The sequence below is a fragment of the Pomacea canaliculata genome, linkage group LG10 (assembly GCF_003073045.1).
Source record: "Pomacea canaliculata isolate SZHN2017 linkage group LG10, ASM307304v1, whole genome shotgun sequence".
In the NCBI taxonomy this organism is placed as follows: domain Eukaryota; kingdom Metazoa; phylum Mollusca; class Gastropoda; order Architaenioglossa; family Ampullariidae; genus Pomacea; species Pomacea canaliculata.
The window spans coordinates 2,597,641-2,625,001 of record NC_037599.1 but is presented as its reverse complement, the minus strand read 5'-3'; the positions used below and the strand labels follow the sequence as shown (position 1 = coordinate 2,625,001).

Genomic DNA, 27,361 nt, shown 5'->3' with positions numbered 1-27,361 from the left:
CTACTGCTGTATGCTGATTCTTGATATGCGGTAAGATGACGTAAATATGACATGTTATTCAATAAAATAATGCAAAACATATAGAACCGAAACTATTTGTTAAATTCGTTCGCTTTTTATGCTAAACTTCAGGATATTCATAGCACTGGAAATGGTGGTGAAAGTACACCGTTTAACCACAGATTTAATTTTAAAATGGGGGCGCCATGTTAAGTAAATAATTGCTTTGGACTCGGTTGCTAAGCATTTTGCTAGTTTAAACAACTTTTTTACTTAAACCTATTATCAAAAGATTTCACCAGATCCTATCCGATTTGTGGACGATTAATATATCTGCAATGACCACCTGTTGATTCGTGTGAATGCATCTGTTATACAACAGAAGAAATGCATTCGCATTCCTTCTCAGGCTTCCACCCTGTGACTATGGACACACAACGATCAAAACATTCAGGCAACGCTAAACAGTATCTAAACTTCTTAACAAACAAACTACTGAACTTACCCTTAATGAATTCCGAAGCACTTCCAATAACATCGTGGTCATCAGCCATAATTTAGAGTCGACTTTGAAAAACAAGAGGACGCGGTAGTGATCGCTGATCGGCAACAGCCTGTCTAAGTCCAGCGACTGGGGAACGCTAGTCCCCTTTCACGATGGCTTTAGACGCGCTGAACACTCGATCCGTTGTCCTTGTCTTTGTACGACAACAATTTTTTAAAAAATAAAAGTATAAAAGAAAAATAAAAACGTCCCCCAGTCCTACCAGCGATGTGCAGAAACAAACTATGGATTAGGACACAAGACAGCCATGTTTGAACCTGAGGAACCGCACAGGAAAAAGCACGTGACTTTATTCGACCAATGGTGACTATCGTGACTTCTGTCGTCATGACGATTTGAACTTTGACCAATGATAAACCTGTTTTGCTTCAAAAAAGCAGAACGTAGTAAATAATGTGTAAAATGCGGCTACTTTGGGAAAAGAGGCGATTTGTGAGATGTAAAGAGAGTGTTCATCGGCTTTTCTTACAAGTGCAAGCGACGACAGACATGTGCAGACATGTGTAAAGTTTAGCGCCAAACTACATCATCCAAATACCGATCGAGACTAGCGTCAGTTCGGGTTCTTCATGGCCTGGGTCATGAAATTGAAAAGTAGGCCAAAATAAGGGATGGTTGGGGTAAGGGAAAACTGATAAAATACTTTGTCTTCACAAAGTGCTTTTGTCTATGTCAGTTTTCCTCATGTTTTTGCCACTATTTGCGTGTTCACAATAAACACAAGGAAAGTTACTGGTAGAGAATAGGAGAAATGCTGCCCATACGGGTCATGTAGCCACTGCATTTCGGTAAATCCAACCTCAAATTAAAACCAGCTTATGTATTTTAAACAACTCTCGAGGTTAACAAATAAAAATTTAATGGCAGAGAATTAGGAATAAGCACTTAGGTAATCCTCCACCCCACCCCTCAAGAAAATGTTTAAATGAATATAAATGTACATGTTTTCAATGTTCAGGGGCAAAAATTACCATGTATAACTATTGTAATTCTAGTCCATGATGGTTACTGTGGTGAGCTTCTGATCGAGGTAGGGGTGAGGAACACATTCACTTATCTCAAAATGTACATTATTATTGTGATTTACTTAAAATATGTTGCTAAGAAAAAAAAGGTCTTCAAATTGTGAATTTCGAGTTCTGCCTATGATGAACTTTGCAGGGTCAGAGACCATATAAATAATTTGGTGGGCCTTATACATTCTGCAGGCTGGACATTCCCCATCCCTGTACAAAGGTGAGGCCTTTATCCCCAAAAATAGGTGCCACAATCCAGAGAAAAATTGTAGGGTTCAGTCAATCATTTACCAATTTGACCATAGCTAATGATCGGTTGAACCACTAATGAGAGAAGTTGCTCATCATCATCGGTGATCACTGTGTAAGATTGGCATCGTTACTTTACACTGCACACAACAACTGACAAAATGTAAGAGATGAACATGCACAGCAGGGTTACAATCTTTAATAAAAAAAAAGTTGCAACTATCTAAATTGCAAGGAAATATCTTATGCTTTAACAGCATAACAAAATTACATCAAAGTTTCCTTATTTTGGGAGGTGAATGGATCGTAGATGTGGTCAAACCGACTCTTGGCAGCAGCCAAATCAAACAGCGCAGCAGTCTAATAGTTTAATCATTTAATGGTTGTATCAAATGGCAGCCAGAACTGTACGTACTACTGTACTGCCCTTGGGAAAACAGAAGCTTTGTCACTTCAATATCAGACACCACACACACACACACGAATGCACATATAAAACCCTCCAAAAACATGAAATTTGATACTATGTATTATGAAGATTTTTAAGATGACAAATGTGATGCAATGTATTTTTAACTGTGTGCCTCTAAAATCATAAATTTCCATGATATAGCCCTAGTTACTGGCACAGCATAAAACAACAAACTAAAATCACATGTAATATTAAAAAATAATACTTGAAGATGCTTTACAGAACGCCTGCTAAAAAATGCATATAGTCTATGTTGATTTGATGTACATTTTGGATTAATCTTTGTATCAAGTTTTTTTTTAGGTAGTTTGAAAATGGAATACAATGCTAGTCCTTTTTCACACCCTTTCCTTTTGTTATATCATGTTACCCTCAGTTCTTGTTCTTATTATTTGGTTCCTCTTTGCATTTTCTGTCTTTGATTCAATTCTTTATTAGTACTGTTATTTATTCTTTAATAGTTCATATGTTATTTGTTTGTTTTCTAATCTCTTGGTGCTGTCCATGTTTTGTTCTTGTTCTCAGGCGCTAAGAGCATGCTCCTTAGGAGTGTGAGTATGCATTTTACAAATTTTGCATTTATTATTATTATTACCACAAAAGGTTCATAAATATTATTACATGTGTAAACAAAGAATGATATTTCTCATACTGTTGTTTAAACAATTTTTCTTACCTGACAGTGGGAAGGCAACAAATCACAAAATTTTCTTAAAGGCTTTTCCACATTAAAAGAATCTGTACCATGCTTGACACACTCTTCAAAAGTTGAAGATCTGCCATTTAGTTTTTTAGTTAATTTAGTTAATTTTGCCTATACATTTTTAAATAGAAGATCTGTTGCCTTATCACAAAGAATTACATACAAATAGCTTGCTCATCATACGTGCAAAATATACCAGCTCAGGCATATATAATTTAATTAAAAATCCATCCAATTTCTCCATGCAGTGCCAGTTGTACTCAAACCCCAACTATTCCCACAATTGTCAAAGTTACTACAGGATTACACTATACTGTCAACTCCTTGTCAAAGAAGTTTTCTACAAGATTACACTGTCTATTATTCATTTAGATATGGATGACTGGCTTGTCCTTGGGAAAGTTGACTGGATGCACTCCAGCCTCCCTCAGCAACTCATTAATGTTCGTGTGATCTGTTGATGATTCATCTAAGTGAGAAAAGTGCACTTCCTCTCCTGAAAGCAGATTTTGAGTCGGTCACAATCTTTTCTGGAAAATTACCCCAATGACAGGAAAAATCATAATAAGCTCAATGACAAAAACAAAGATTGTTAGCTGAAGGTAATGTCATTGAAACATTTATGAAATCCTCTGCATTACCTCATGTTACATCTGGCCTGCAACATTTTTTGAAGATTAGTTTAGGAGAACAACCATTTTTCCACCTTGTGCATTTTTTAAACCAAGTTTTGAATACACAGCATTGGCATATTCCTTGTGCTCCAGCTACATAAAGAATTATCCCATACCAGGTCCTAAAATGAATGCTCCTCCCTGTTGCTTGACATCCCCCTGAAACTCCTGGTACTGAATGGCTCGCCACACACTCTTTAACGTTCCTGCCCATGCTCCAGATTTTATGTGCTTGCTGTCTGTCACACAACAATGGAGAAGTTTAGTACTGTACCAACATGAACTAAAAATGCTCACAAGAAAGTTTGTCCACTGACAGGTTCAAAATAGCCCAAAGTAAAGCTCAAAGACTTGTGAGAAGACTGGATGGATTAAGGATATGAAAAAACCTAGAGAAGATTGTAAATGATGAAATGGGTATATGGAGGTCAAAAAAGAAGAAGTGGAAAGAAAGAGGGAAATTAAAGGGAAGACAGAGCTGTTATGTTTTATGCTAAGTTTCTCTAGATAATGTTTTCACACTTGATAACACCTGCAGAATTATCAATTATATGACCATGATGTAGAAGAAGATAAACACGTAACAACAATTACTTTATAATTCACTAATGTACTGTATTATGTATGAGTAAAATTACTGATTATACACAAGACAACCCAAGACAACAACACCGGTATCCAGTGGACCTTCACCAAACAGCTAGAGGACCTGGACTTTGCAGATGACATCAGTCTTCTGTCTCACCAGCAACAACATGCACAGACCAAACTGAGCAAGCTAGCAGAGGAAGCAGCGAAGGCTGGCTTAAAGGTCAACAAAAAGAAGACCAGAGTGATGAGAATCAACAAGCAGGAACTCCCAATCCAACTTCAAGGAGAGAACATCCTGCAAATAGACCACTTCATGTATCTGGGGATCATTGTCAACAAGGACGGTGGAGCAGATGATGACATCAAAAGCCATATCAACAAGGCCAGGCATGCTTTCAACAGCCTACGCCCCATCTGGAACTCCTGAGCATTATCCTTCAGCAGTAAGACCTGCATCTTCAACACCAGTGTGAAGGCAGTCCTACTGTATGGTTCTGAAACCTGGAGACTGACAAACACAATCAACAACAAGCTCCAGATCTTTACCTACCGATGCCTACGCCATATTCTGGGAATAAGATGGCCTGAAAAGATCTCCAACAGCAGCCTGTGGAAAAGATCCAACCATAATGCCACTAGCCAACACATCAAAAAGCGCAAATGGGGCTGGATAGGACACCCTGCACAAACCAGCTGACGCCATTGCCAAGCAGGCACTTGACTGGAACCCTCTGGAGAAGAGGAGAGTTGGGAGACTAAAGCAGACTTGGAAAAGAACAATAGAGAGCGAGGCAAAGCACATCAGAACCACATGAGTCCAACTGAAGGGGGATGCCCAAAACTGGGTCCACTGGCAAGGTTTGTCACTCTCCAGGTTTCCAAACCATACGTTATCTTATACCTATACAACCATTAAACAGATGCACACAGTCTCTCTCACTTGCCATAAAATTTGATTTTTCATATCCCTATTTCTTATTACAAGACCTAAAACCAATATTGGGGTAGGAAATTAAAAGCCTTAATTTCTTGTAAACAGAATTTATATACCGGGGCTTCTGATAACAAGATTGTATTTATATTTGTTTACCTGAAAAATGAGAACATGTTTCTACGGGGTGTCTAAAATGTCTGGAAATCTTGGTAAAAGTATATTTTTCTTTACTGATAGAACACAGCATGATGAAGGATAAAAGGGTAACAATTGTCTTTGACGATTGTCAGGAACTAATGCCTAGAACTGTGAAGCATATATGTGTCTGTATGGTGTCAATCCCACCAGTTCTAGAATTTTAAGACATCTGTGTTGACTGTTTTCTGATAAGCACCACTTACACTAGCCATTTTCCTTCCAACTTCCCTGATAAAAGACACAAGTATGCGCATGACTGTGCCCATTCTCATAATTACATAGCCTCAGTATGATTTAAAGTGGAGCCTTTATAACTGAGACTAACTTACCACTCAGTGGTCCACATGCAAGTTTCTCTATACATCCTAATGTCTTGTATACTTGACGATCTGGATCACAGTACATTGTTTGCTGGTATCTTGTGAGTTTCTTGAAATCCTACACATTTATACCAATAAAGAGAGAAGACAGTTTGGAATATTTTTGAAATATCACTTTTAAATGAATGTCAGCTTTACATAATCTTATTAATGCTAATGAAAATGAATCATTAAAAAAACTAATTATTAAAATGAATGTAATAGTTGCACTACAATTCCTCCAGACCAGATTTGATGTTTAATTTCATAAAATGTTAAGAATAAAAATTTTTAGATGATCTTACCAAATATTGAAGATTGTTTATTTACAGAACATCTTACCTCACCAGCAAAGACAAGCTTGATATGCTTATATACATAAAGCTATTTGAGCACCACTTATCAGTAGGCATTAAATGCATCTTATAAATTCCTTCACCATCACTCAAATCATAACTATTCTCTCAAACACACATGGTGGAGGAAACCGGAGAAAACCACCAACATTCAGTCCTGTAATCATGTCATATTCAAAGGTATGTCAAAGATGCGAATCCATGACACCCAATTCTCATTGTCATGGTGACAGGCACTTTAGCCACTGCACCACCAGCCATTCCACGATCAAAGATATGAGCATTTCCATTCATTTGTGAATTACATTATAAACATGCTTGCCAACACAAACATTCTCACACTCCATCATACCTAAAGAGACATTTCAAATATAAATGAATGCAATGTATATGATGTATTCACAAGTTTATGTGTGAAATGAACAGTTTTTAAGGGTAAAGGTAGTCACGTGACCTTATGGTTAGAGGGGAGTGAGGTGTTAAAGCACTTGATCTGGGTCATATTTTGTAAGGGGATGACCCTCCTGCCATGCCTTCCTGCACCCTCTACAGTCTCAGATAGCTGGGTCAAAAAAGAGGATAGGGACGGGAGCTACACTATGTCACACTGATAACCAATTAGCTTAAGCAGCTAATGAGCGCATATTTATCTTCAGTTGCTTATTTTCCAACCACTGAGCTATGTCTGTTTTATCACAAGGATTATGGTCAAAATACAGAAATAAGAATCTCATGTAGTTCAAATACTCAAAAATGTGCCACCAAATGACCTGTTGGTAAACATACCTTTATAAATTTATAATGAGCTGGTCCTACAACCACTAAGCGGACATCAACTTCCTGAGAAAGAAGAAGAAATTGTTATACTAATTATAAAAGTTCTGCAAACGTTGTTATTAAGGGATAGAAAAGTGCTCTGTAACAAGATTTTTATATGAATTATTTAAATAGCATAATGCAAAACAATTTTACATAAAGTGATCAGAGAAATAGCAGATTTGTGTTAATTTCTAAGCGATAACTATTCATTATTTAAACCCTGTAAAAATGTGTGAAGATTTGGAAACAATTTGTCAAAATGTCTTCCTACTACTGTTTGCATAGGTAATGGCTATGTATGCAATTATATACATATAATGCTTTATGCTAATAATAAAAAAGGTCACATACTTGCAAATATTCTAGTGGAATAAGAGCCAGATCTGAAACACCACAATATAGAATATCATTAAATGTGTAAAAATATAATTTTTTTCTAAAGTATCATTATTGCAGGCACCCAATACTGAGAATTCTAATTTAAATTTATATTCCAGTATAGTTAGCATGTGCTCCAGTAGTTAGCATGTAGACTACTTAACAGTTATTCACCTAAACCACTAGAAATAAAACAGTGTTAAACTGTTTGAAATGGCGAGAAGTATGACAAGAGCAAATGGAAACAAAATAATGTTTGGCTTTATTGTTTCTCTCACCTTCTACATACTCCTTTGTGATAAAGTCCAACAAATGCTGAAACACATCAAATGTTTTAAGGAATATGTGTACAGATTTTAGACCTATCAAAACTCAGACCTAAAAAGACATAACGCACGCACATGAAAGCTACCTGTCAAATGCATTTCTGTCAAAGGCAGGCAAAAAGTTACTGTCATGCTTGCCCTATAATAGAAGTCCATGGTCTAAGGGAGACAATTAAAATTGACCAGCGACATAATTTAAAAATGAAATTATTAATCTAAATGCTGCTCCTATAATAACTTCATGGTTTGGTCTTAAACAGATTTTACTAGAAACTTGGTTACAAATATTAGTTTTCCCCGTTCGTCAAGCTATAAAACATGAAGTATTTGCGGAAGGGTATGATAAATACGTACTATACATTACTTATAAACGTACTCGCAATCATGGAATTGAAGTTAATTCATACTTACTCGTGTTAGAATGATAATGGTCTTTTGCTTCTTGTATATATCTGAAAAACGTATTTTATTCCCCATCTCGTCATAAACAAATAGTGTTTTCAGTTTTTCAAAATCGATCACGAGCTCAGGTTTCATTCCTCTAGACATTCTCAGCTCTTTCGCTTCCTCGGGGATCGGCTGGCTTTCGTCTTTCGTTGCTGACTGGGTCTCGTCTTTTTCCATGGCTGAATATTAATCTTTTTAAGAGGGATGACAACGACAATAGACAAATTTCCTTCAGCAAACAGATGAAGTACGCACGTGTTCGTGTGTCCTCTTCGACATGACAACCGTAAACAAACCGCGAAACTCTACCACGTGACTGTGACGTCACTGTCGCCGCATTGTACAACAGCTGATTAAACCTGCAATTAATTTACCGCCAAAAACTGCGATAATTTATTGAGCCATTTCGCCCAGCGTATTACGTGTTTTTCAGTTAAAAATCACAACTCCTCTGATGGACAAACAGCCTCCACATCTTAGGTTGCTCAAAGCAGAGGTTTAACGGCGGACGTGCGTGTATATAATTGGCATTGTAGTGCAACTATATATACATTCATTTTAATAATTAAATAATTTTTTTAATTATTCGTTTTCGTTATGTAAACCTGACATTCACTTAAAAGCAAATACGGTACTTTGGCAATTCTTTAAAAATTGTTAATGTATATATATTTGGGTATTTAGTTTTCTCCGCGTGCATGTGTGCATTGCAGAAGAGCTGAAAAGACGAAGAAATGAGTTTTAAGTACAAGTTGTTTTTTTTTAACTGTTATGTTACATTGATTTTACTTCACCAAGCCTGTTTTCCAAACTTGATGATTCCCAAATTCAGCCGCGATGCGTTTATATATATATGGCTCTGAAATATATGGGGTCTGTATCACGTGCACTGCATGCATACTTTCAGCTGACATAAACACGTATTGGACACTGAATTTTGGTAATAACTGTGATTGAACATTAGCATCGCTGACTCGCCAGCCTAAAACATCTAAAGACAATAGTGCTTGCGAACATTCTGACTACCCCAACATGCTGATGGTTTGGAAGTTCTTGAACAGAATCTGACTATTTCTCATGCAGTACGTATTGTAAATACTAACCTGATGATCTTACTCCTAGAATTTCGCTATTTTTCGGGGATTGCTTTTGAGAACAGCATCCGTTATTATTATGTTTGTGTGCTTTTCTTTTTAGTAAAGCGTTTTGAGCTCACCTTTAATGGTGGAGAAAAGTGCTTTGTTGTTGTTGTTGTTGTTGTTGTTGTTGTTGTTGTTGTTGTTGTTGTTGTGAGAAAAGACCCCAGCATTCCAGAAAGTCACCTCGCAGATGTTGCAGGACATGAGCAGGAGAACCTGGCGGCGCATTCGACTATGCAGATATCACGGAGGGACCCACACAGATGTTTTGGATTCCTAAGAATAAACCTTTATAGTTTTCAAAATCCTCCCAAAGAGGTACATGTATGCGGACTTTGTGCGCACCCTGCATTGTATTGTATCATCGCCCGGGTAACCTTGTCCTGCAAACTCTTCCAACTGTGAGTTAATTGTCAACTATCGATCTCCCTCTTCATGTGAGTGAAGTGTGATTGACAGGCGTGGCCCTGTAACACATGGCGAAACACTGATAAGTACTCTTACACTTGTTGAGGTTGGCAGCCAAACTTTCGGGTAGAAGAGAGAAAGAGAGATCAGCAGAACACAGCAAACCGTCTGCTTATGTCTGTGGAGGAGGGAAATGAAAGAGAGAGGGGGAAAGCCTGATGTTGGGAAAAGGTAATATGAGTTGCTGTCATATGATTCCTTTCCCCTCCCACGAAGGGGTTAAAGTGAGAGCTGTGCTCACTAGCCGTGTAAACACTTTCGGATCGTGGTTATTTAAAATTAATGTTTCAGTCATTATGGAATGTCCAATCTATTCTCTGGGGTGTCCTTTGTGGTGCTCATATCATTTCACAGGATCTTGCGGTTATAATCGTTATCTTATTGCTGTGGGCTGGGAGTGTGGAACTAACCCTGGTACAGTAACAGCTAAGAGCATGACCATTTCTGGCGGCCTTGATTCTGGCAGCGACTTCAAGCCAATTACTAACTGCGATGATCGAACAGTAACAAGCTGATGGCCGGTAAGTTCAGGTCCGAGTGTATCCTAGCAACACATTAATGAGCTCTCATCCAGAGGAGTGCATTTAGAAAAAGATTTCAATGAAGTGCACGGCGGTTCAAGATGCAACTTTCACTGCGGCTTACATGGAAGATTAAAAAAATTATAAATGAGAAACAAGACAGTTCAGAGGTATTTTTAAGAAAGGATTATCTTGACAATCGATGTTTGGAATCAGACAACATTCTTCGGTGGTGGATTTAATCATATGGCAGCATTCGTGTGTCTGTGCGGTTCGCAGACTCTTTTCTAACAAACTTAGCTCCGTGGTAGCCCAGATGGCCGGACACAGGATGTGCTTGCAAAAGCTAGACCTATGCTCCGTGAGAAAGATGTAAAGTGTCTGGTGCCTCCGTTGCCGAACAAGAGACACTTTAGAAGTTATTCAGTATTTTGTTACACTGATGCCGTTTCTAAATAAACTGGACTAAAATCTCAAGAGATTGAAAGGTGATGTATCAGCTGGAAAAGTTTGCGATGGAAATCAACCCGAGTAGAGTGGGAGGGGGGGGGGGCTCTTATTACTAAGCTTTTTTACATACATGGTGTTCACTTTGAATACTAGTCCTTCAAGGCAGAGGAGTATTATGCAAAGACACGTTCGCGGGAATGAGAATATTTTATTAGAATTATTGTTTTGAAGGGTGTTAGGATGAGCTGGGTTTACTTTTTTATGTGCAGCAGTACTGTTCTTATAAATGGATGTAACAAAAAAATGGTGCGCACTCTCTTTACATCTAGCCCTCGTCCTAAAGAGAAAGGTATCTGCACTAGACCATTACAACAAAACACCCGGTAAAATAAAAATGAAAAGGGGAGGGGAAGTGAGTACAGCTCAGTTGATGCAGAGTTCTTTCTCTCTCTCCTGCGCAGTCGTATTTCGGTCTGTCCGACCGGTTGCTGGGACACCTCAAGAGTGGCCAGACAGCAGGTTCTCGCCCAGAGGTAACAAAGTCGTCTGTCAAAGGTGGGCCTGTAAACAGCAGTACACGCTCAGAAAAGCGTGCCTTAGCTGACGGGAAAGGGCGGTGTAGACAGTCACGGACACTAACCAAGAATTTTAACATCTTAGGAGCCTGGGTGCTTCTTTTGGCAACTTTTCCGGCCTAACTAGAAGTATGTGTGTGAATACACTTTCTACACGTTCCCAATCCGAGCCGAAAATCACGCGCTGATGATGGAGTTATCTACAAACCGGTTAATGGTTGGCACACCGACTATAGTACTAACTGCAGCGCTCGTTTCCTAAAATTGTCAGTAAAAACATGTCAACCACAAGTAAAGAAATTCCAGTACTCAAATTTTATTAGCGATTGCCTGGTTATATGTACAGTTTAAACAAAATTGTATTCATATTTAATGATAGAGACATATACCAGCATCTCACCCTTACATGCACACCCTGAAATTTAGTCTTTCTTTGCAACTCTACAGCAAGTCGGATGCATAGTGATGTTACTCCACCCAACAAGTGATTATAATGATGACTGCACATCTCGCTATACAAATCAGCACAGTATTATTTCCAGATACTCTTTAAACTCTTCTGTACATTACATACTTGCTTCCATGCCTGTATCATTAAAATAAAACTTCAGAAAGCTGGGATTTTCGCTCTCAGCTACAACAATTCACCACATCAACATTTCAAATATCAGAACATTTACACCAATTGCCAACAAGAAAAAAAAAAACCAGACAACATACCATATCACAATATCTTGAAGTAAAACATCTCTCAGATCACACTTATTAAGGAACTGAAGCTCAAAGGCAGTTGAAAAAAATGAACACAATGAAGAAGACTAAATCAGTCAAAACCACAATGAAAACAGTTATGTAAATACTCTGCAGGATCTTCATCTTCCCAAAACCCTAGCATTTGTGGACATGTACCAAGCATCTACACTATAAATTATAGCACTTTAACTCTCTCTGCACCTGAAATTAAGTTTTCAATTTGAAATAAAATGAATGAATAATGAAATTCAACGTGAACAAGTGTACATGGAGGTCAACATGTAGGGTATTTGATGAAGATGACTGGACATGCATACCTTGCATGCAACAGGGGATGAGGGTACTTTAATGAACATATCTGCTTCATTCTTATCTCCATGCTCTCATACACTCACTAATCCGATTAACAAGAGATTCAAGACCTATCTGTTGCTAAAAGCATATATGAAAACTAGACACCCCCCCCCAAAAAAAAATACAATACAAAAATAATCTCCAATATGATCAAAAGCTACATATTTGCCAGTAGCATTTGCATCGGTGGTTACCAAATACTTAAGAAACAAAAGTTTTTAAGAAGGAAAATCCTTTTGCTGCAACAATGAAGATTCACACAACTTAGAGATTCACTTCTAAGCAGACATTCCATACTCTGCATTCACTAAAAAATAGGGTAGAGATTCAACAGTATTACAAGCTAAAGAAAATTCTTAATAAATATAACAACACAGACCACACAGAACTGCCAAATGTAACATTAACTAGCTAAATTCCACATTCTGCAATGGAAATCTGCACACAAAGCATGACATGGCAGCTGCATCAATACAACCAGCAAAAAAAAAAACAAACAAAAAAAAACAAACAAACAAACAAAAAAATCCACGGGAAGGCTATGAACAAGTGAATGGTTCAAAAATATATACAATCATTTTGCTGAACTGCACCCATGCATATATGCATGTGAATGCACACACCACCAAACTCACACACAAGCACAGACTGGAATTGATTAAATCTTTACTATACACAACATACTTCCCTCACATTCAACAGAAAGTGACTCAAATTTACAAGCTGCATCACACTCTTCAAAATAAATAAATCTCTGCTGCTTCTCTCACCCTTCAAGCTCAATGACAAGTACAGAACTCCCTTTTAAATAGCCATCCATGTGACAACTGCATTGCACAAGCGTAGTAGCTATCACAGGCCAATGGTTAAGCCTCATTTGCAGCTGACCAGTCCATGGCATTATATTTGCAGCTCACTAGCCTTTGCTACACCTGGGCACCATTCCATTTTGTACCATTTAGGTGTTGGCCACCAGTTTAATACTAATAATAATAGTAGGATACCATGCATCCGTGTCTCATGGAATTGGGAAGGCTCTATGGAACTCTCCTTTTGGTGCAGCTGCCAAGCAGAAAGGACAGTTCTAGCACTAGTTCCCTTATTCAATGGCCACTGCAAAAACCTACCATCCATTGCTTATGTATGGTAAGTTGAGGTATACACTTGCACAAACTGGAGGTATGCCACTTCACCTGAGATAATCGAGTAGTTTAAAAAAGAAAAACAGTCCAGGTGCTGCAACAGCTCATGCAATTTGGCCCATGATGGCAAGAAATTTACATCAATGTCTATGCAAGTGCAACCATTCATTCCCAAATTGTAGTTTTAAGGTTTCATTCACTCCAAACCATGGCAGCACTGTTCTGCAGAGTATACCAAACTTTCACACGCTTTAACAGACTGACGCCTGGCAGTTTTTGCTAAGCTTGTATGACATTCACTGCCCCCACCTGCACACCAATCGTTCTCGAGCAGCCACTCTGGAATTCAAATTGAGCAGAAATAACACAGGCATTGTTGGGAGTGTGCAATGCAACCCAGGGAGGATCAGTCTTCTGGCGATAGGGCAAGACGTCATTTTCCCTGCCTTGTACTCTCAAGTGATGCCATGATCAGCAACTCTTCCCGTATGTTCGCACACCGAGGTATTGTTTTTCCTCTTCAAGGTCTTAGGAGCACCATTACAAGAGTTGATAGTTTTCTGATATTTCTACCCTCCCTATCAGCTTCAGCATATTAGTCACGAGTCACACTGAAACTTTCCTTTGCTCAGTTGTCTGTGAAACCATTGCCTTACCACAGCTGAGTACAATGGCATTCAGTATCTTATCTGCCACATCTTTGCAATATTATCTCATACTCTGCAAAAACTTATTAGCCAAAACAAATGATACTGGATGTAATACATCACTCTGACCTTTCAAAATGGAAAGAAGCCAATTTGTAAATTAAATCATAAGGATAGGCTTGAAAGACATTCTTTTATGAAATGTTCAACACCAATTACACACCCCAACCCTTCTCTGATAAAATGAGATTCTTTGAAAATGTCACAAGTTGCAGACAAACTTAAATTTGGTGACTGCAAATTTCTGAAAGCTCATCAATAAGTGGCACTAAGCTGCTGCAAAACAGTGTTGTTCTAAGAAGACTACCATTTCTTGTCCAGCATCTGAAATCCTATGCACCACCCCCCCTCCCAAACAACCCTTCAAGCACAGTAGGCTTAAAGCTATTCCAGTGTGGTCAAGCCATAAAATTAGTACTGCCAGGGAGCTGATGATCTCTTTGCTCTTATTGTGTGATGAAGCATCCTTGGTAGATTCCAGCATATGCCCTTCATACACACAAGCTCTTGTGGAGAAAAATTGAGTCAACCTTTTTCCACATCCCATCAGGCCATTTCTTCATTAGGGTTTAAGGGCTGCATACTCTGCACACATACATCAAACCACGGTTTAAAAAAAAAAGTGGGAGCTTCCCCCAAGCAGACAAAGTTTTCTTTTGATTTTTTTTTTTTTAAAGAACTCTCCAACAGAATAATTCCATAGAGAAAGTATTAATACCCCTTCATTATCACAGCTTTATTTATAATAATAAAAGTGTTAAAACCCAAATATCAAGATTTTCAATTTATTTTAAAAAGCATTCAAATTTACTGCAGACAATGTGACTGCATACAACAAAAAAGCATTACTTACTGCAGGAAGGCTTTGCCGAGATCCTGCTTTTTCCATTATCAGTTGGTCATCTGTGGTTGTCTTGCGATATACAGGATTATCAAAGTTCATGCTCTTGATATTCCTCTTGCGGTGGCGTCGGTACACAAAAATGCCCACCTGTAAATTAATGTTTACGTTGACTAGGGCACTAGATAACTAATGCTAACAGCATGTTTGCCTTTTTCTTTTCATATTATGTAGTTTGGAAAGTTATGTCATTATGAAGCATTAGCAAGTTGAACATTTTTAAGTTTCTAAAGCTAGCGTTACCTGCTACACTGTTAACAACTGTTAACCCCAATGTAGCTCAAAATCCAAGTAACTATTACAGGAGAAAGGGAGAATTGGTATTTTACACTGAGCCAGCAATTAAAGCTATATCATGGCAAGGCAGTCAGCCATGTTAAGAGATGCCACATGCAGAACTTAACTATTACAGGAATGACAGTCAATACTTACACCAATGAACACGACAGCCACTAAAACCACAACAGCAATGACGATAATGGCAACTTGGCCAGTCCCCTCTTGTTGTGGCACTGGCACATCTTCTGTGGCGTTTTGCTGCTCGCCAGCAGGTGCTTTAGGCAGCGTTGTTGATGCAGTTGATGTAGCTGATGTAGTGACTGTATTCATACCACTCTCTTCTGTGACTTGCTTGTTTGGAGGCTGATTTGGAGTTAAGGTGGAGCTGGATATCTGGGGTTTCTTGGTTACTGGTTTGATTGTTGTGACCACTGTACCCTCTGCAATAAACAAATTTGGCTGTTCAAAGCCTACCATATACACTGATATAATATGCTGCTGGAAAGTGTATTGAGTAAGGGACAGTGGAAGAGCTAATGTATAATTTGGACTATTATTAAAACCAGTTTTTGTGTCTGCATGCAAGACTGACGTTCTGCAACGTTTACTATTTCTGGTTTTAACATTCACCGATGTCTGTATACTTAAAAAATAAATGAGTTACTCTATTTAAAAAATCTATGTAACAAGCACATATTTCTTTTCTGTAAGGTGGCCATTTCTTTTTTTTTTTTTGAATACATAAAGGAATTTCAATTCATTCTTGTAAATGGGAAACAACTTACAAATACAATACTTCTGCTTGCCATTTAAATAAATACTATTTGAAACAGTGCTTTCATTCAATCTTTTGTATTAAACAACTACAAAAAGGGAGCTGAAATATACAGTTTTAACACTAATTTTGCAGAGAAAAATATGGCTTCTAGTCATGACATAAACAATCATGGGCAAAGGAAAATGTAAACAATCACAAAGGCATCTGAATGGAACTCAGCACATCCATGCAAAACTGCAAGTTGGGAAAAAAGATAATGTTCCAGATAAAGAAAATAAGAAGCAACCACACAACGTTTGTGGTGAAGAGATCTACAAAACTGCAGGAGACAGCTGTGAGTTTAGTGTAACACATTTCACTCAACAGCTTAGCCTTGGTCATTGAGAAAACAAGCAAACTGTGGACATACGACAGATGCCCAGCAGTTGAAGAGGCATGAATAATTTAGAACATGCTGAGTAAAGGGGACTAAAAGTGAAAATAAATTCATATCTCAAAGCTATCATCTAAAAGCTTCAACTTAAAACAAAAATAAAATCAATCAAAGTTCTTCCTAAAGAGATCAGTTTGCACATGCAGCATTTCTTGACTGGCTGCTCTTGCATGCCATGCAGAGCCACAGATAACAGGCAACAAGCCTTCAACAAGACTGATAAAAAGCAGGGCTGAACACGACAGTCACATCCTCACCAGTTCTGTTAGAATGATTACTCTGGTTAGGCGATCTACTGGTGTTAGTTGTGCTGCTTTCTGTGGTCAGTGCTGGACTTGTCTCATTGCCTTTTAACAAGGGCATGGGCAAGTCAGCAAACTGTGCACTCATTCTTGTTACACATTTTCATTCACAAAAGAAAACCGTCAGATGGGACCGATCTCTATTATTTGTTACAAACCCAGCCTGCAAAGCTCTTAGGCTAGTTGTGGGCCCCACAAAAGGTAGCCACCCTGTACATAAACTGTAGGCTGACCTGTAACACTTAAGCTTAGTGTTTGGTGGGTTGTCGATCGGCCTTGAACTAAACACAGTTATGACCCGAAAAGTGGTATGACCAGTTAGGTGGTTTATGGTGTGCATGACTAGCTACCCAATTGTTCTCGCATAAGACAATAATGTGCACAACACACATCACAAAGCTTTTCTATGAACATTCTGAAGAATTCAACATATAATTTGATCCTGTATCAAGGTAAATCGTAAGTTTGTACAAGACTGCTTACAGTAATTGAAAATTATTTAACAGTCTGTTTTACAAACAATTTTAAAGAATTTCTGCAGATTTTATTATTGAAGGAGCCTTTACGTGTCTTTTGCCATGTGACAGTTTGGTGCAAGATATTTTCTTTCAGCCGCCATTTAATTTTTAATTATTTTACTTACTGACACTATTGTTAATATCTGTACTCCATGTTGTAGACTTGTGCATTAATTCTTGCTAAGTTCTGGTAATGAAGTGGTGCCATGGTGTGCAGACGATACAAATGTGAAGAGGTGGAATATTGATGGACATAAAGTAGTTGATAGGTCAGCCCACATGCTAGTGCCATGGTGTGTTTGCCCATATAAATGTACTATTTTGACAGCTTTGTGATAAGCAGCTCCATGTAGGGCTCAATGTGGCCTCCACATGCAAAACCCACTGGTGATGGGCTTCACCTTAAGTGGCTCATTTAAAGCCCAAGTAGGGCTGAGATGGAGGCTCATGAGCTTTTGCAGGCTGGGGAATAACCTGCATCGCCCATCGTTTTTAAAAAAAAAGCACAAACGAAACCTGTACCACTAAAAATTTATGAAGATCATGCACTTCGTCATTTCTCTAAACTCACTTCCTCCACAGCTTCAAAATGTTGCCATGTTTCTAATGAAGCATTTCTGGTATTAATACACAAATTTGGTAATTTCTGATGTTCATTTGACATAAAACACTCAAAGAACTCTCCCACTCTCCATTCACACAGAATTAAAAAAAAAAGAGGAAAAAATAAACCAGAAAGAAACAGATTCTTACCTAATAAGCACTTCTTTTTGTTATCTGGGCTGATGTAATAGCCATTCATGCATTCACAAGTGTAACTTTTTGATTCTGTATCTGGTAGACAAAACTGCTCACAGCCACCATTGTTGTTGCCACAGCGATTTGTATCTGATAAGGGAAAAAAAATTATTCTAACTTCAGAAGACAATCATTAGCAAAACATTTAAAACTAGTAATAAGAGATCTGTTTTTTTTTCCTACCAGCATCATTTTACACACTTAGTCAAAATCCCTGCAAATGCAGCATATTATAATCCCAACAAGTATAAGAGATCTGAAATAATGCATAGTATTGGGGTGTGGAAAGGGAAAATGATGACACTTACAATTATGCTGGCGATATTTGTGGTAGACATGAATGTCCATGGGATATTCAAGGCCTTGAGCAATGGTGGTCACATTTTCCCTTCTGCCAAACTTGTTATACCGACGCACGGACTCTGATGGCCAGTCACTCCAGTACAGATAGTCCTAACAACAAAACAATGCCTCTGAAGCAAGGTTGGTTTTTTTTTTATGTATATACACACACGAGATAGAAATGGCATTAATGTACATTGTCCCAATATTCACAATCTGATAATGTTATGCTGTAGTTCAATAACTGAGAATCAAACTGCATTATGCACATATCTCTATGCTAAAAATAAATTCTCGATACTTATCAGAAAATGAAAATATACACTTCCGTCTTTATGTCCTCCATGCAGCATTTAAAAACTCATACTCAAATAATACTCTTGAGTGTTTATAACACATGCACATACCTCAAAAACTGTAATTGCAAATGGATGGCCAAGATGCTGGTGCCCTCGCAGAATCACTTGTCTGTTCTTTCCATCCAAATCCGTACTAACAATCATGTGTATTTTAGCATCGATCCAGTAAAGACGACTAGAAACATAATCTGCAATGAGTGAACAGTAGCCATTTGTTATTTTAAGGACAGCTAGTCATTTCATTTACAGCAAGGTACTGTTACAACCCCTTTAAAAAGAAAGAAAGAAAAATATAGAATGCTTACAAACCTATTGTCAGTCCATTGGGCCATGTGATGTCATTCTCAATGAGGACTTTGCGATTCTTGCCATTCATGCCACATTTCTCAATCTTTGCCTTCATTCCCCAGTCAGTCCAATACATGAAACTGCAAAGAAACAGGATGCATCATCTATAAAACTGTAGTACTGTGTTTAAGAACGTCAGTCTTGCATGCAGACACAAAAACTGGTTTTAATAATAGTCCAAATTATTATATTAGCTCTTCCACGTCCCTTACTCAATACACTTTCCAGCACCATATTATATCAGTGACATAATTTTTTTTTGTTTATTTCAGACAGAGTCAGGAAGTTTATGCTAGATCACACAGCAAAGCAATTGGTACTGCACACTGGTGTCAAATGTAATGTGACAAAACCTTACCCATTTTCAGGATCAAGAACGATGGCACGGGGTTCATCCAATCCCTCATTTATCAGGATTTTTCTCATTTTGCCATCCAAGGTTGCCACTTCAATATGATCAAGGCCTGTATCTGTCCAGTACAGGTGCCCATGCACCCAGTCCACAGCAAGACCATCAGGAACCTTTACATTTTCTGATGCAACAACATCAATCTGGTTCGTCTCCATGTTTACTCTGCAAGAAGACAGAAGGTAGTCCTTATAGTTTTAGAATCTACAGGATTCACCTAATCAAGAGTCAAAGTTGCAGAGAAACTCTTTCTTATGTGTACATAATAGGTTGAAACTACAACCTTACCTCATAATGTGCTCTTGGGATACATCAGTCCAAAAAATGAGATTTGCACTGAAATGGTAGTCAATGGCAGTAGCTCCTGAGACATTACTATTGCCATCACCTAGCAGCAGAGAATAGCGGTTTGATTCCAAATGGTACCGCCGCAGTTCCTTCCTGTCTGTCAGCAAGAGTTCTGGCTCTCCTTCTGGGGAAGAGAAAAAGGTAAAATTTCATTAGTAAAATATAATAAGATTATGAGGACATTTTAACATCAATTTTTATATACTTTTATGCCAAAAATTAACTACTTCTAGTGCTGTGCTGCCTTAACTCACCATTTGCTTTGCAGACATGATGGCCAGTGAGTGTGTAGCCCGCCAAACAGCTGCACTTGTAAGAGCCATGGGTGTTGTCACAAATCTGAGAACACACACCTGGCTGCTCGCATTCATTGATGTCTACACACTTTGTTGTAGAATTGGCCATCAAATGAAAACCGCGATGACAATCACAAATATGGCCTGAAGGAGAGCGATGACATATCTGACTACAGCCACCGTTGTCCTCTGCACATGGGTTTGTTTCTGCAACAAAAAAATGAGCAGTTGTTTTAATAACAGCAGAGAAAATGATATGCAGCTTAATAAGGAACTAGAAATAACCACCCAGTCCATCAGTTACATAAAATTTTTAGTGATACCCAAGATCACACAAACATTTGAACACAGAAAAATAGCTTATAGTATTAGAGATCTCTGTTTATAATCATCATTAATAACAAAAATTTTTAAATAGATTTTTTTAACAATTATGTTTAACAATCTTAAAATGTAACAAGAAGCAACACTGTTTAACCACCATTTAACAAAACTTGATACAGAAACTTATGCTGCTGCTATTTACCACATTGTCACAACAATTCAGAATCCCCTAATGCCTAAAAACGTACTGAGAATGTGGTTTACAATACAACATGCAGGCAGGTGATAAAGCATGACATAATAGGAAGAAAAGTAATATTGATACATCATGCTTTTCTTTGTGCTGTCTGGGCAAGAAGATGCCACAAAAAGTATTCTAAACATTCCATGACTAACATCAACATGTGCCTTGCTTTATAAAATAACTGAAGTGATTCATACAGTATAAAAATTAATGCTGATATATCCTACTTTTAAAAGCATTAAGTTTAGATGATCACACATGCCACAACAACACAACTCAAGTTGGACAAAAATTGCTGACACATACAACTGTGCTTGTAACTACTATTAAAAAAAACAAAAAACAAAAAAAAAAAAACAACATCCAAACAATATTGAATGAGGTTTCTTTAAAAAATATGATCCACCACTAAGCAAGTGCCACTGGTAACTATTATTGCTACTGCATCACTACTGCACTTTTACAACAACTAGTGACTAACATAAATACATTTATTTTGTAACAGTTCATACCCAAACCAGTATCTGAAAACATCAAAAGTATGGGGGGAAATTGTATTTCTGAAGTTAACTTTAAAAGCATGTAAGATAAAAAAAAAAAAAAGAAGGTAAATGTAAGCTAAAGAATATATATACATGTGTTGCTTTGGATCTTTCATGCTGAACAAGCAGGCAGTCGAGTATTAAGTTTTTAAAGCAAAATATTAGTACTGACAGCCATGCAAAATTTTAATTTTGTGAAATGTTAATCTCATTAAAAAAAATTAAAATGCAGATTTCAGCCATACACTTTTAGCCCATTAACTCAGACTGGTCAAACCCAAATGTTACAAAGCAAAGATGCGTGCACTACAAAATACATGCCCACATCTATCCCTGGACCTCCCCACTGTGCATTTTATAAATTCCCAATTTCATTAAATTAGTGACTTCAAAGACAAAAGACGAGCAATCTTTTAAATACCTCGACAGGGGCTCTTATCTTTGGTGTTGCGTTCATCCTCGTAGTTGCCACAATCATCTCTTCCATCACACACTTTACTGTAGTCAATGCATTTCTCGCCATTATTATGGCAATCAAAGGTATTGTTTGCACATTTCTTCGTTTCTGCAAAATAAGCTCTGATTCATGAGTCCAAAATTTTCAACATCAAAAGCATTTATCAAGCATATTCCACAAAGTTCAATGCATCTACTTTCACATTTTCACAGATGTCAGGATTTTAAAAGAGCAGGTTTGTTGGTTTTTGACACTTTTACAAATTCTACCAAAGATAACAATCACTGTTTGCTTTCCAATTACTAATTACAAGAAACCAAAAATCTATTCTGTCTGAAAAAAGAATTTCAGCATCTCTGTTGCTATTTTAACATCAGGGAAAAATGAGTGGACCAATCAGAAACTATGAGTTCTAACTATGAAACACAAGATTGTTACCTTGACAATTACGCTCGTCAGATCCATTTAAGCAATCATTCTGGCCATCACACACAAGTGAATTGTGAATGCAATAATTTTCTTCACAAAGAAAATCCTGAGAACTACATGTGATGTTGCCTGTAACAAAAGGGGGGAGGGGAATACTTAATTCAGAAAAATAGTGTAGTATATTAGATACTGAACAGCTGAACAGTTAACCTTTACTTTATAGGTCTTCAACTGCTAGACCAGACACCATTAAAAAAAAAACATCAGACATCTTCCTTATTTAATTCTTTAACCTCTTAAGAAGTTATCATTTGTCTTGGAAAAGACAAGCACAAACAATACTTGTTCTATAAAGGAAAATTATGGGGTTCTTTTTAATATGCTATACATTTCAGGAAATTATTTGTCTGCCAGGTTACCATTACATCAGACCTTACATGATACCCCAAGAATGAGATTAAATATAACACCCCCCCCCCACCAAAGAAAAAAAAAAAGAAAGAAGGGGCGTTCCAGGAAGGGAAGCCAGCTATATGATAACCTTCACTCAAAGACGCATGTTAGCCATAATTTCATTGCAGGGCTTCTGCTTACGCAAAAAATTGCGTACAGTACGCATTAAAAGTTCGGAGGACCCCTTCAATTTTCGTCAATGGGATCCCCTTCAAATTTGGGCGAAGAACAGGGACCCCTTTAAAATCTGAAGGGGTCCCTGGGACCCCAAAGAATTTATCCTTAGCAGAAGCCCTGCATTGTATATGTGAACTGCAGCCAGAATAAAAGAACAGATATCATGCAAGGAACTCCATGAGAGGAATTAGTGTGCATTTTCAGATCAGAGACTACAGCAAGAATTTTGTCAAATTTTCTGTTAAGGTTCTACCTTGCATTAAAATTAAAATCACTGATCTTTATTTAACTAAAATCTCTCCAGAAAAACTTACAATGCTTTTCATCTGACTGATCCTCACAATCAAAGTCTCCATCACAAACCCACGAGTTATGGATGCATGCAAGATCCAGTGTTTTACACTGAAATTCTGATTTTCGACATGTTCCCCCTGTAGAAAAGCAGTTATCCTCATCACTTCCATCTTGACAATCTTCATCCCCATCACATTTCCATGTGCTTTGGATGCAATGTGAGTTATTACACATGAACTGAAACTCTCCACAAGTATTATCTGCAAAAGTCAGAAAGAGGAAATCCTTTTTCTCAACCTCTGTATTTCTGCAGTTTTAAAGCCACAGTACGAACCTACAGTTATTTACATACAGATTGTTTTAATAGTAAATAAAATGATTTTATTCAATTTTACTTTTAACATTATGAATTTGCTTGTAAGTTAAAAATAACTTATATTTAGCATACTTTATGTCAACATATGTTAAAAAAGAGCATGGAGTGCAAGTTATTTACTGAACTAACCTGCCATGTATTTTTATATCCATCCAATGTTTGGTAATATGGACCAGCAAGAGAAGCTAAATAGATCTGACATTCACTTACTTGGACAGTTTTCTTCATCTGACTTATCACTACAGTCATGATGAGTATCACATTTCCACCTTATATCAATGCATTGGCCATCAGCACAGGTGAATTCTGTATTAGGATGGCAGGTCGAGTTACCTAAGAAAACATAAATGCATTCAAATCAATTTTTTTACATGATCTAATTTTGAAGTCATAGGTAGCATTTTAAAACAGAGAAAACATGCTCATGAGCAATGTAACAAACATAAAATCAGAATAATCTGTTTTTTGTAAGAGTATATAGTGCTAATGTCATTTACTCTAAACAGTATTTCAAACAAAAGGAAAACTTTCAATAAATGTCTTCCCTGCACTTCCAAAATAATGACAAGATTCAAGACTCACATTGTTTCTCGTCAAGTCCATCTTCACAATCTTTTTCCCCATCACAAACCCAAGTATTGATAACACAGTTGCCATCGCTGCACATAAACTGGTCTTGACCACATGTCACTTGACCTAATAAATCAGCAGGGAGAATCAATTAGTATATGCTTAAATGTTTTAATCTAGAATGTACAGTCTTATTCTTAAATACCTTCAAAAATAAAAACCTGTCATAAATGGCTATTTCATAAAAATTAACACATAAGCTATAGCAAGGTAGAATAACCAAAAATTTATCTGTTATTAAAATGTTGCATTAAACTTTTCACTTTCTACCATCTACTACAGAAGCAGTGTTCTAATTAAGGTGACCAAAGATTCTCCATTTATCATCAATTTTAAGACTAAAAGATGCAAAATAAATCTACAATTTCTTATTACTTGCCAGCCACTGAAACAAAGCTTTGAAAAACAACACTAATGTTGATAAAGGAAAAAGTTTATCATGGGATTAAATAATATAAAACGTACTACAGAGGTGGGTGTCTTCATCTGACTGGTCATCGCAGTCTGCTGCACCGTCACACTTCCATCGCAGAGGTATGCATTTACTGTCATTCACACACTTGAAATCACTGTCTGCACACGTTACTGATGCTGGCAAAGAAAGTAAATGAGCATTCTGAAATAACATGTACAACAAAGTATGGATTTCATACATGAAATGTTAACTTGCATGCAAATTTCAACTTTGATTAACAATAAAGACATCTAGCAGAGGGTGTCTCACATCATCAGTGACTTTTACAAAATTCTGTCCAAATTAGTTTTGACTGGCCACAATAGTCATCTTTGGTTTATACAAAACAGTGGTATCAATTTTTAACTCTAACCACTTGTGCACCCTCTACTCTTCAAACTGGCTCCTAGATAAGACACACATGAATGCAGATGGCCATACTGCTTTCCTTTCTCGATTGTCTACACATGTATATTTTTTATGTTATACTGTTTGGAGTAGATGTATGGATGTGTACATATTTTTAATAATTGCAATAAAGTTTAGGTGCCAGGGTAATGAATGGGATGAAGTCAGTGTGGGTTTTTTAAAAATAAATTTGTGTTAATGTATTATGTAATGTGATGTTCTCGGTGTTACTGTTGGCAGACAAAATTTCCTGGAAAGGATTAATATATTCTGTACTTGTAAATCATCTAAACCCAAAGATGTAGTCTAAGGAGAAAATGAACCATATCAAGAATGGCCTATGCGCTCCAAACCCGCTGTCATCTTATCAGTGAAAATTACATCGCTTCCTACAAAGCTGCAGGGAAAATCTGCATGCAAGGCCAGTTCCTTGCAGTTATTTCAGTATTTGCGATTTGGTGTAACCTTGTCTGAGGGGCCCAAGGACTGGATTATCTGCTGCCCAATAATCATAATGGGGTAAAGCCCATTAAAATGTCCTTTCAGTTTAATAATTAGCGATGTACTACAGTTATGTAATCTTATTTTCTCTCATTTAGAGGCTAACGACGGTCAATTTTCAAAGGCATGACAAATATGCAAGCCTGTCGTTCGCCGGTATCCGGAGCGCGACCGCGTGCCGAACACACCCTAATAATATGGCGCGCTCCGATTGGCTCAAAATTAGAACAGTTCGCTCGCCTGACTCTTCTCAGCCAATCAGGTTTCACTACTGGTTACAAGCACATGTTCCGAGACATTTTGATCGTGGCATCGAGTGCAGTCTACCATGGTTGTGTCACAGCGACCAAATGTGATTAGATAACCTTATCATGACCAAAACTCAACTCATGCAAGGTCACAGATAAGAAATAGCCAAATACAAACTGACCCTGCTCTACCTGACAATGACCTTTAACATCAGACTATCGCTGCCGACATTTCATCATCACCGCCCACGTCTTCAGACCTGCCCGATCTACTTCCAAAATAAGGAAGAACCTTCAGCTAGGATTAGGACTCCTGCAGTTGGACAAGAATATGTTATCTTCAAACACGCTTCTTGCTATAAAATTTTTTTAAAAAACAATTATTAAAAATAAGTGAGAACTTACGACAATTCCTTTCATCCGAACCGTCATGGCAGTCATCGTCACCATCGCATCGCCAGGCCAAGGAGATGCAATGTTTGTTGTTACACTGGAACTGTGTGCTTGTGCATTCTGCCACAACAAAATTACATGGTCGTAGTTACTGCATGCTACAAGAGCGATGACTTGTATACATTATTTATTAAAATATTGCTCGGGAAGTGGGAGGGGGCCCGGTTACATATAAATAAACGAGGGCCTTACAATAACAGATGTTTCGCTTAGTAGATTCTAGAAAGCTAAGATTTACAGCCATCGTGCATGACGCTCGAATTTGTAATGTTACAACGTGTCACTGCACTGCGAGCTCCAACAAAACATGGTTGATTACGAGAACTGGCTAACATGAAAGGCGTGGTTGTGCAAACTTACCGGCACGGTTTTCGTCATCCGTTGATGCCAAAACAATATCAACGACTGCCAGAGCTACTAAAGCCAAGAGAAGCTTCCATGATGGTCTCCACATCCTCCACACTTATCCGGTTTTTCGTTTTTTATCCAAAAACTTCTTTTTGACAGCGACTAGATGTTTCGCTACCGGTAACGTGTTCGGCCTTCACCGGCTGCCTTCAGCACTTGAATGAAAAGGCTACCACTGAGAAAGGAGGTGGACAAGGAGGTTAATCTCGTCACCTGACTTTATGGCGACTTTACAAAGAAATTTAGTCTTGCGGATATTTAAATACGGAGAAAAGTCTGCGGTAAGAGCGAGCCTCGCCCAGCTCTCCGTACTGGCCGGTGCATATGACGGTCACAAGAACGCGCTTTCAGTTCGCACGCAATGATGACGTCACAGCAGCGCGCGCATAGTCTCCACCACAACACGATCAGGCCACTAGAGGGGCTTTGTCGGCAACTTGTGCGTGAATCTACCCACAGCGAGCTAGCGACTTATTTTCACTCACAGTGGATCCCTTGTATCACTGTCGTATATAAAATTTTCTAATTTTTCGAAGTGCTATGCCAGTAAATGAGTGAATAAATTAGTCTATGATGTTAATGTTATATTCCATCTGAATTTCAAACTTTAAAAAAAATTCAATAAAAAATGATTGTAGAGTTTATTAACCGGAAAA

General features: G+C 37.8%; 3 protein-coding genes across 12 annotated transcripts in view; all 3 read right to left on the bottom strand.

Moving 5' to 3' along the window:
* The window catches only part of LOC112573217 (dual specificity protein phosphatase CDC14AB-like), a 35,689-nt gene extending 34,836 nt beyond the window's left edge, over positions 1-853 (bottom strand). For 4 of the 8 annotated variants that reach the window (XR_003101186.1, XM_025253375.1, XM_025253374.1 and 1 more), the window contains exon 1: positions 506-853. Coding sequence is in view for 7 of the 8 variants with exons in the window: in XM_025253375.1 (XP_025109160.1) it covers positions 506-554 (49 nt within the window). In the remaining variant the exon portion in view is untranslated. The remainder of the gene's footprint in view (positions 1-505) is intronic. The other 4 variants (XM_025253377.1, XM_025253378.1, XM_025253379.1 and 1 more) reach the window with 1 other exon arrangement.
* Positions 854-2,799: 1,946 nt separating this feature from the next.
* LOC112574466 (thioredoxin-like protein AAED1) lies at positions 2,800-8,400 on the bottom strand. Its single transcript, XM_025255560.1, has 7 exons — positions 8,052-8,400; positions 7,593-7,629; positions 7,288-7,319; positions 6,904-6,957; positions 5,732-5,840; positions 3,796-3,918; positions 2,800-3,501 (listed from the first exon to the last, which is right to left on the bottom strand). Exons 1-7 carry the CDS (start codon positions 8,262-8,264, stop codon positions 3,374-3,376), a joined length of 696 nt encoding a protein of 231 aa, XP_025111345.1. The 5' UTR covers positions 8,265-8,400; the 3' UTR covers positions 2,800-3,373.
* Positions 8,401-11,536: 3,136 nt separating this feature from the next.
* On the bottom strand, positions 11,537-27,058 carry LOC112573490 (low-density lipoprotein receptor-like). 3 transcript variants are annotated; one of them, XM_025253926.1, is made up of 20 exons: positions 26,658-27,058; positions 26,250-26,357; positions 24,699-24,824; positions 24,186-24,299; positions 23,814-23,936; positions 23,248-23,487; positions 22,313-22,432; positions 21,839-21,982; positions 21,388-21,399; positions 20,266-20,514; positions 19,952-20,135; positions 19,613-19,828; positions 19,216-19,334; positions 18,955-19,094; positions 18,514-18,658; positions 18,161-18,295; positions 16,845-16,934; positions 15,530-15,816; positions 15,050-15,187; positions 11,537-14,781 (listed from the first exon to the last, which is right to left on the bottom strand). In XM_025253926.1, exons 1-20 carry the CDS (start codon positions 26,749-26,751, stop codon positions 14,743-14,745), a joined length of 2,823 nt encoding a protein of 940 aa, XP_025109711.1. In that variant the 5' UTR covers positions 26,752-27,058; the 3' UTR covers positions 11,537-14,742. The 3 variants fall into 3 exon arrangements, with proteins under 3 accessions (XP_025109711.1, XP_025109713.1, XP_025109712.1); XM_025253928.1 differs by lacking the exon at positions 16,845-16,934 and having other exon boundaries at positions 26,658-27,057; XM_025253927.1 differs by lacking the exon at positions 21,388-21,399 and having other exon boundaries at positions 26,658-27,057.
* Positions 27,059-27,361: the final 303 nt, after the last annotated feature.

Excerpts from the sequence above, each read along its gene's own strand:
- LOC112574466 (XM_025255560.1), bottom strand. The coding sequence starts at position 8,264 with ATGGAAAAAGACGAGACCCAGTCAGCAACGAAAGACGAAAGCCAGCCG. Across the intron at positions 7,320-7,592 it reads CACAAAGGAGTATGTAGAAG|ATCTGGCTCTTATTCCACTA; the intron begins GTGAGAGAAACA and ends GTGGTGTTTCAG. Across the intron at positions 5,841-6,903 it reads CTCATTATAAATTTATAAAG|GATTTCAAGAAACTCACAAG; the intron begins GTATGTTTACCA and ends ATAAATGTGTAG.
- LOC112573490 (XM_025253926.1), bottom strand. The coding sequence starts at position 26,751 with ATGTGGAGACCATCATGGAAGCTTCTCTTGGCTTTAGTAGCTCTGGCA. Across the intron at positions 21,983-22,312 it reads TGACGAGCGTAATTGTCAAG|AAACGAAGAAATGTGCAAAC; the intron begins GTAACAATCTTG and ends CTTATTTTGCAG. Across the intron at positions 16,935-18,160 it reads CAAAAAGAAGTGCTTATTAG|GCAATGAGACAAGTCCAGCA; the intron begins GTAAGAATCTGT and ends CCTTGTTAAAAG.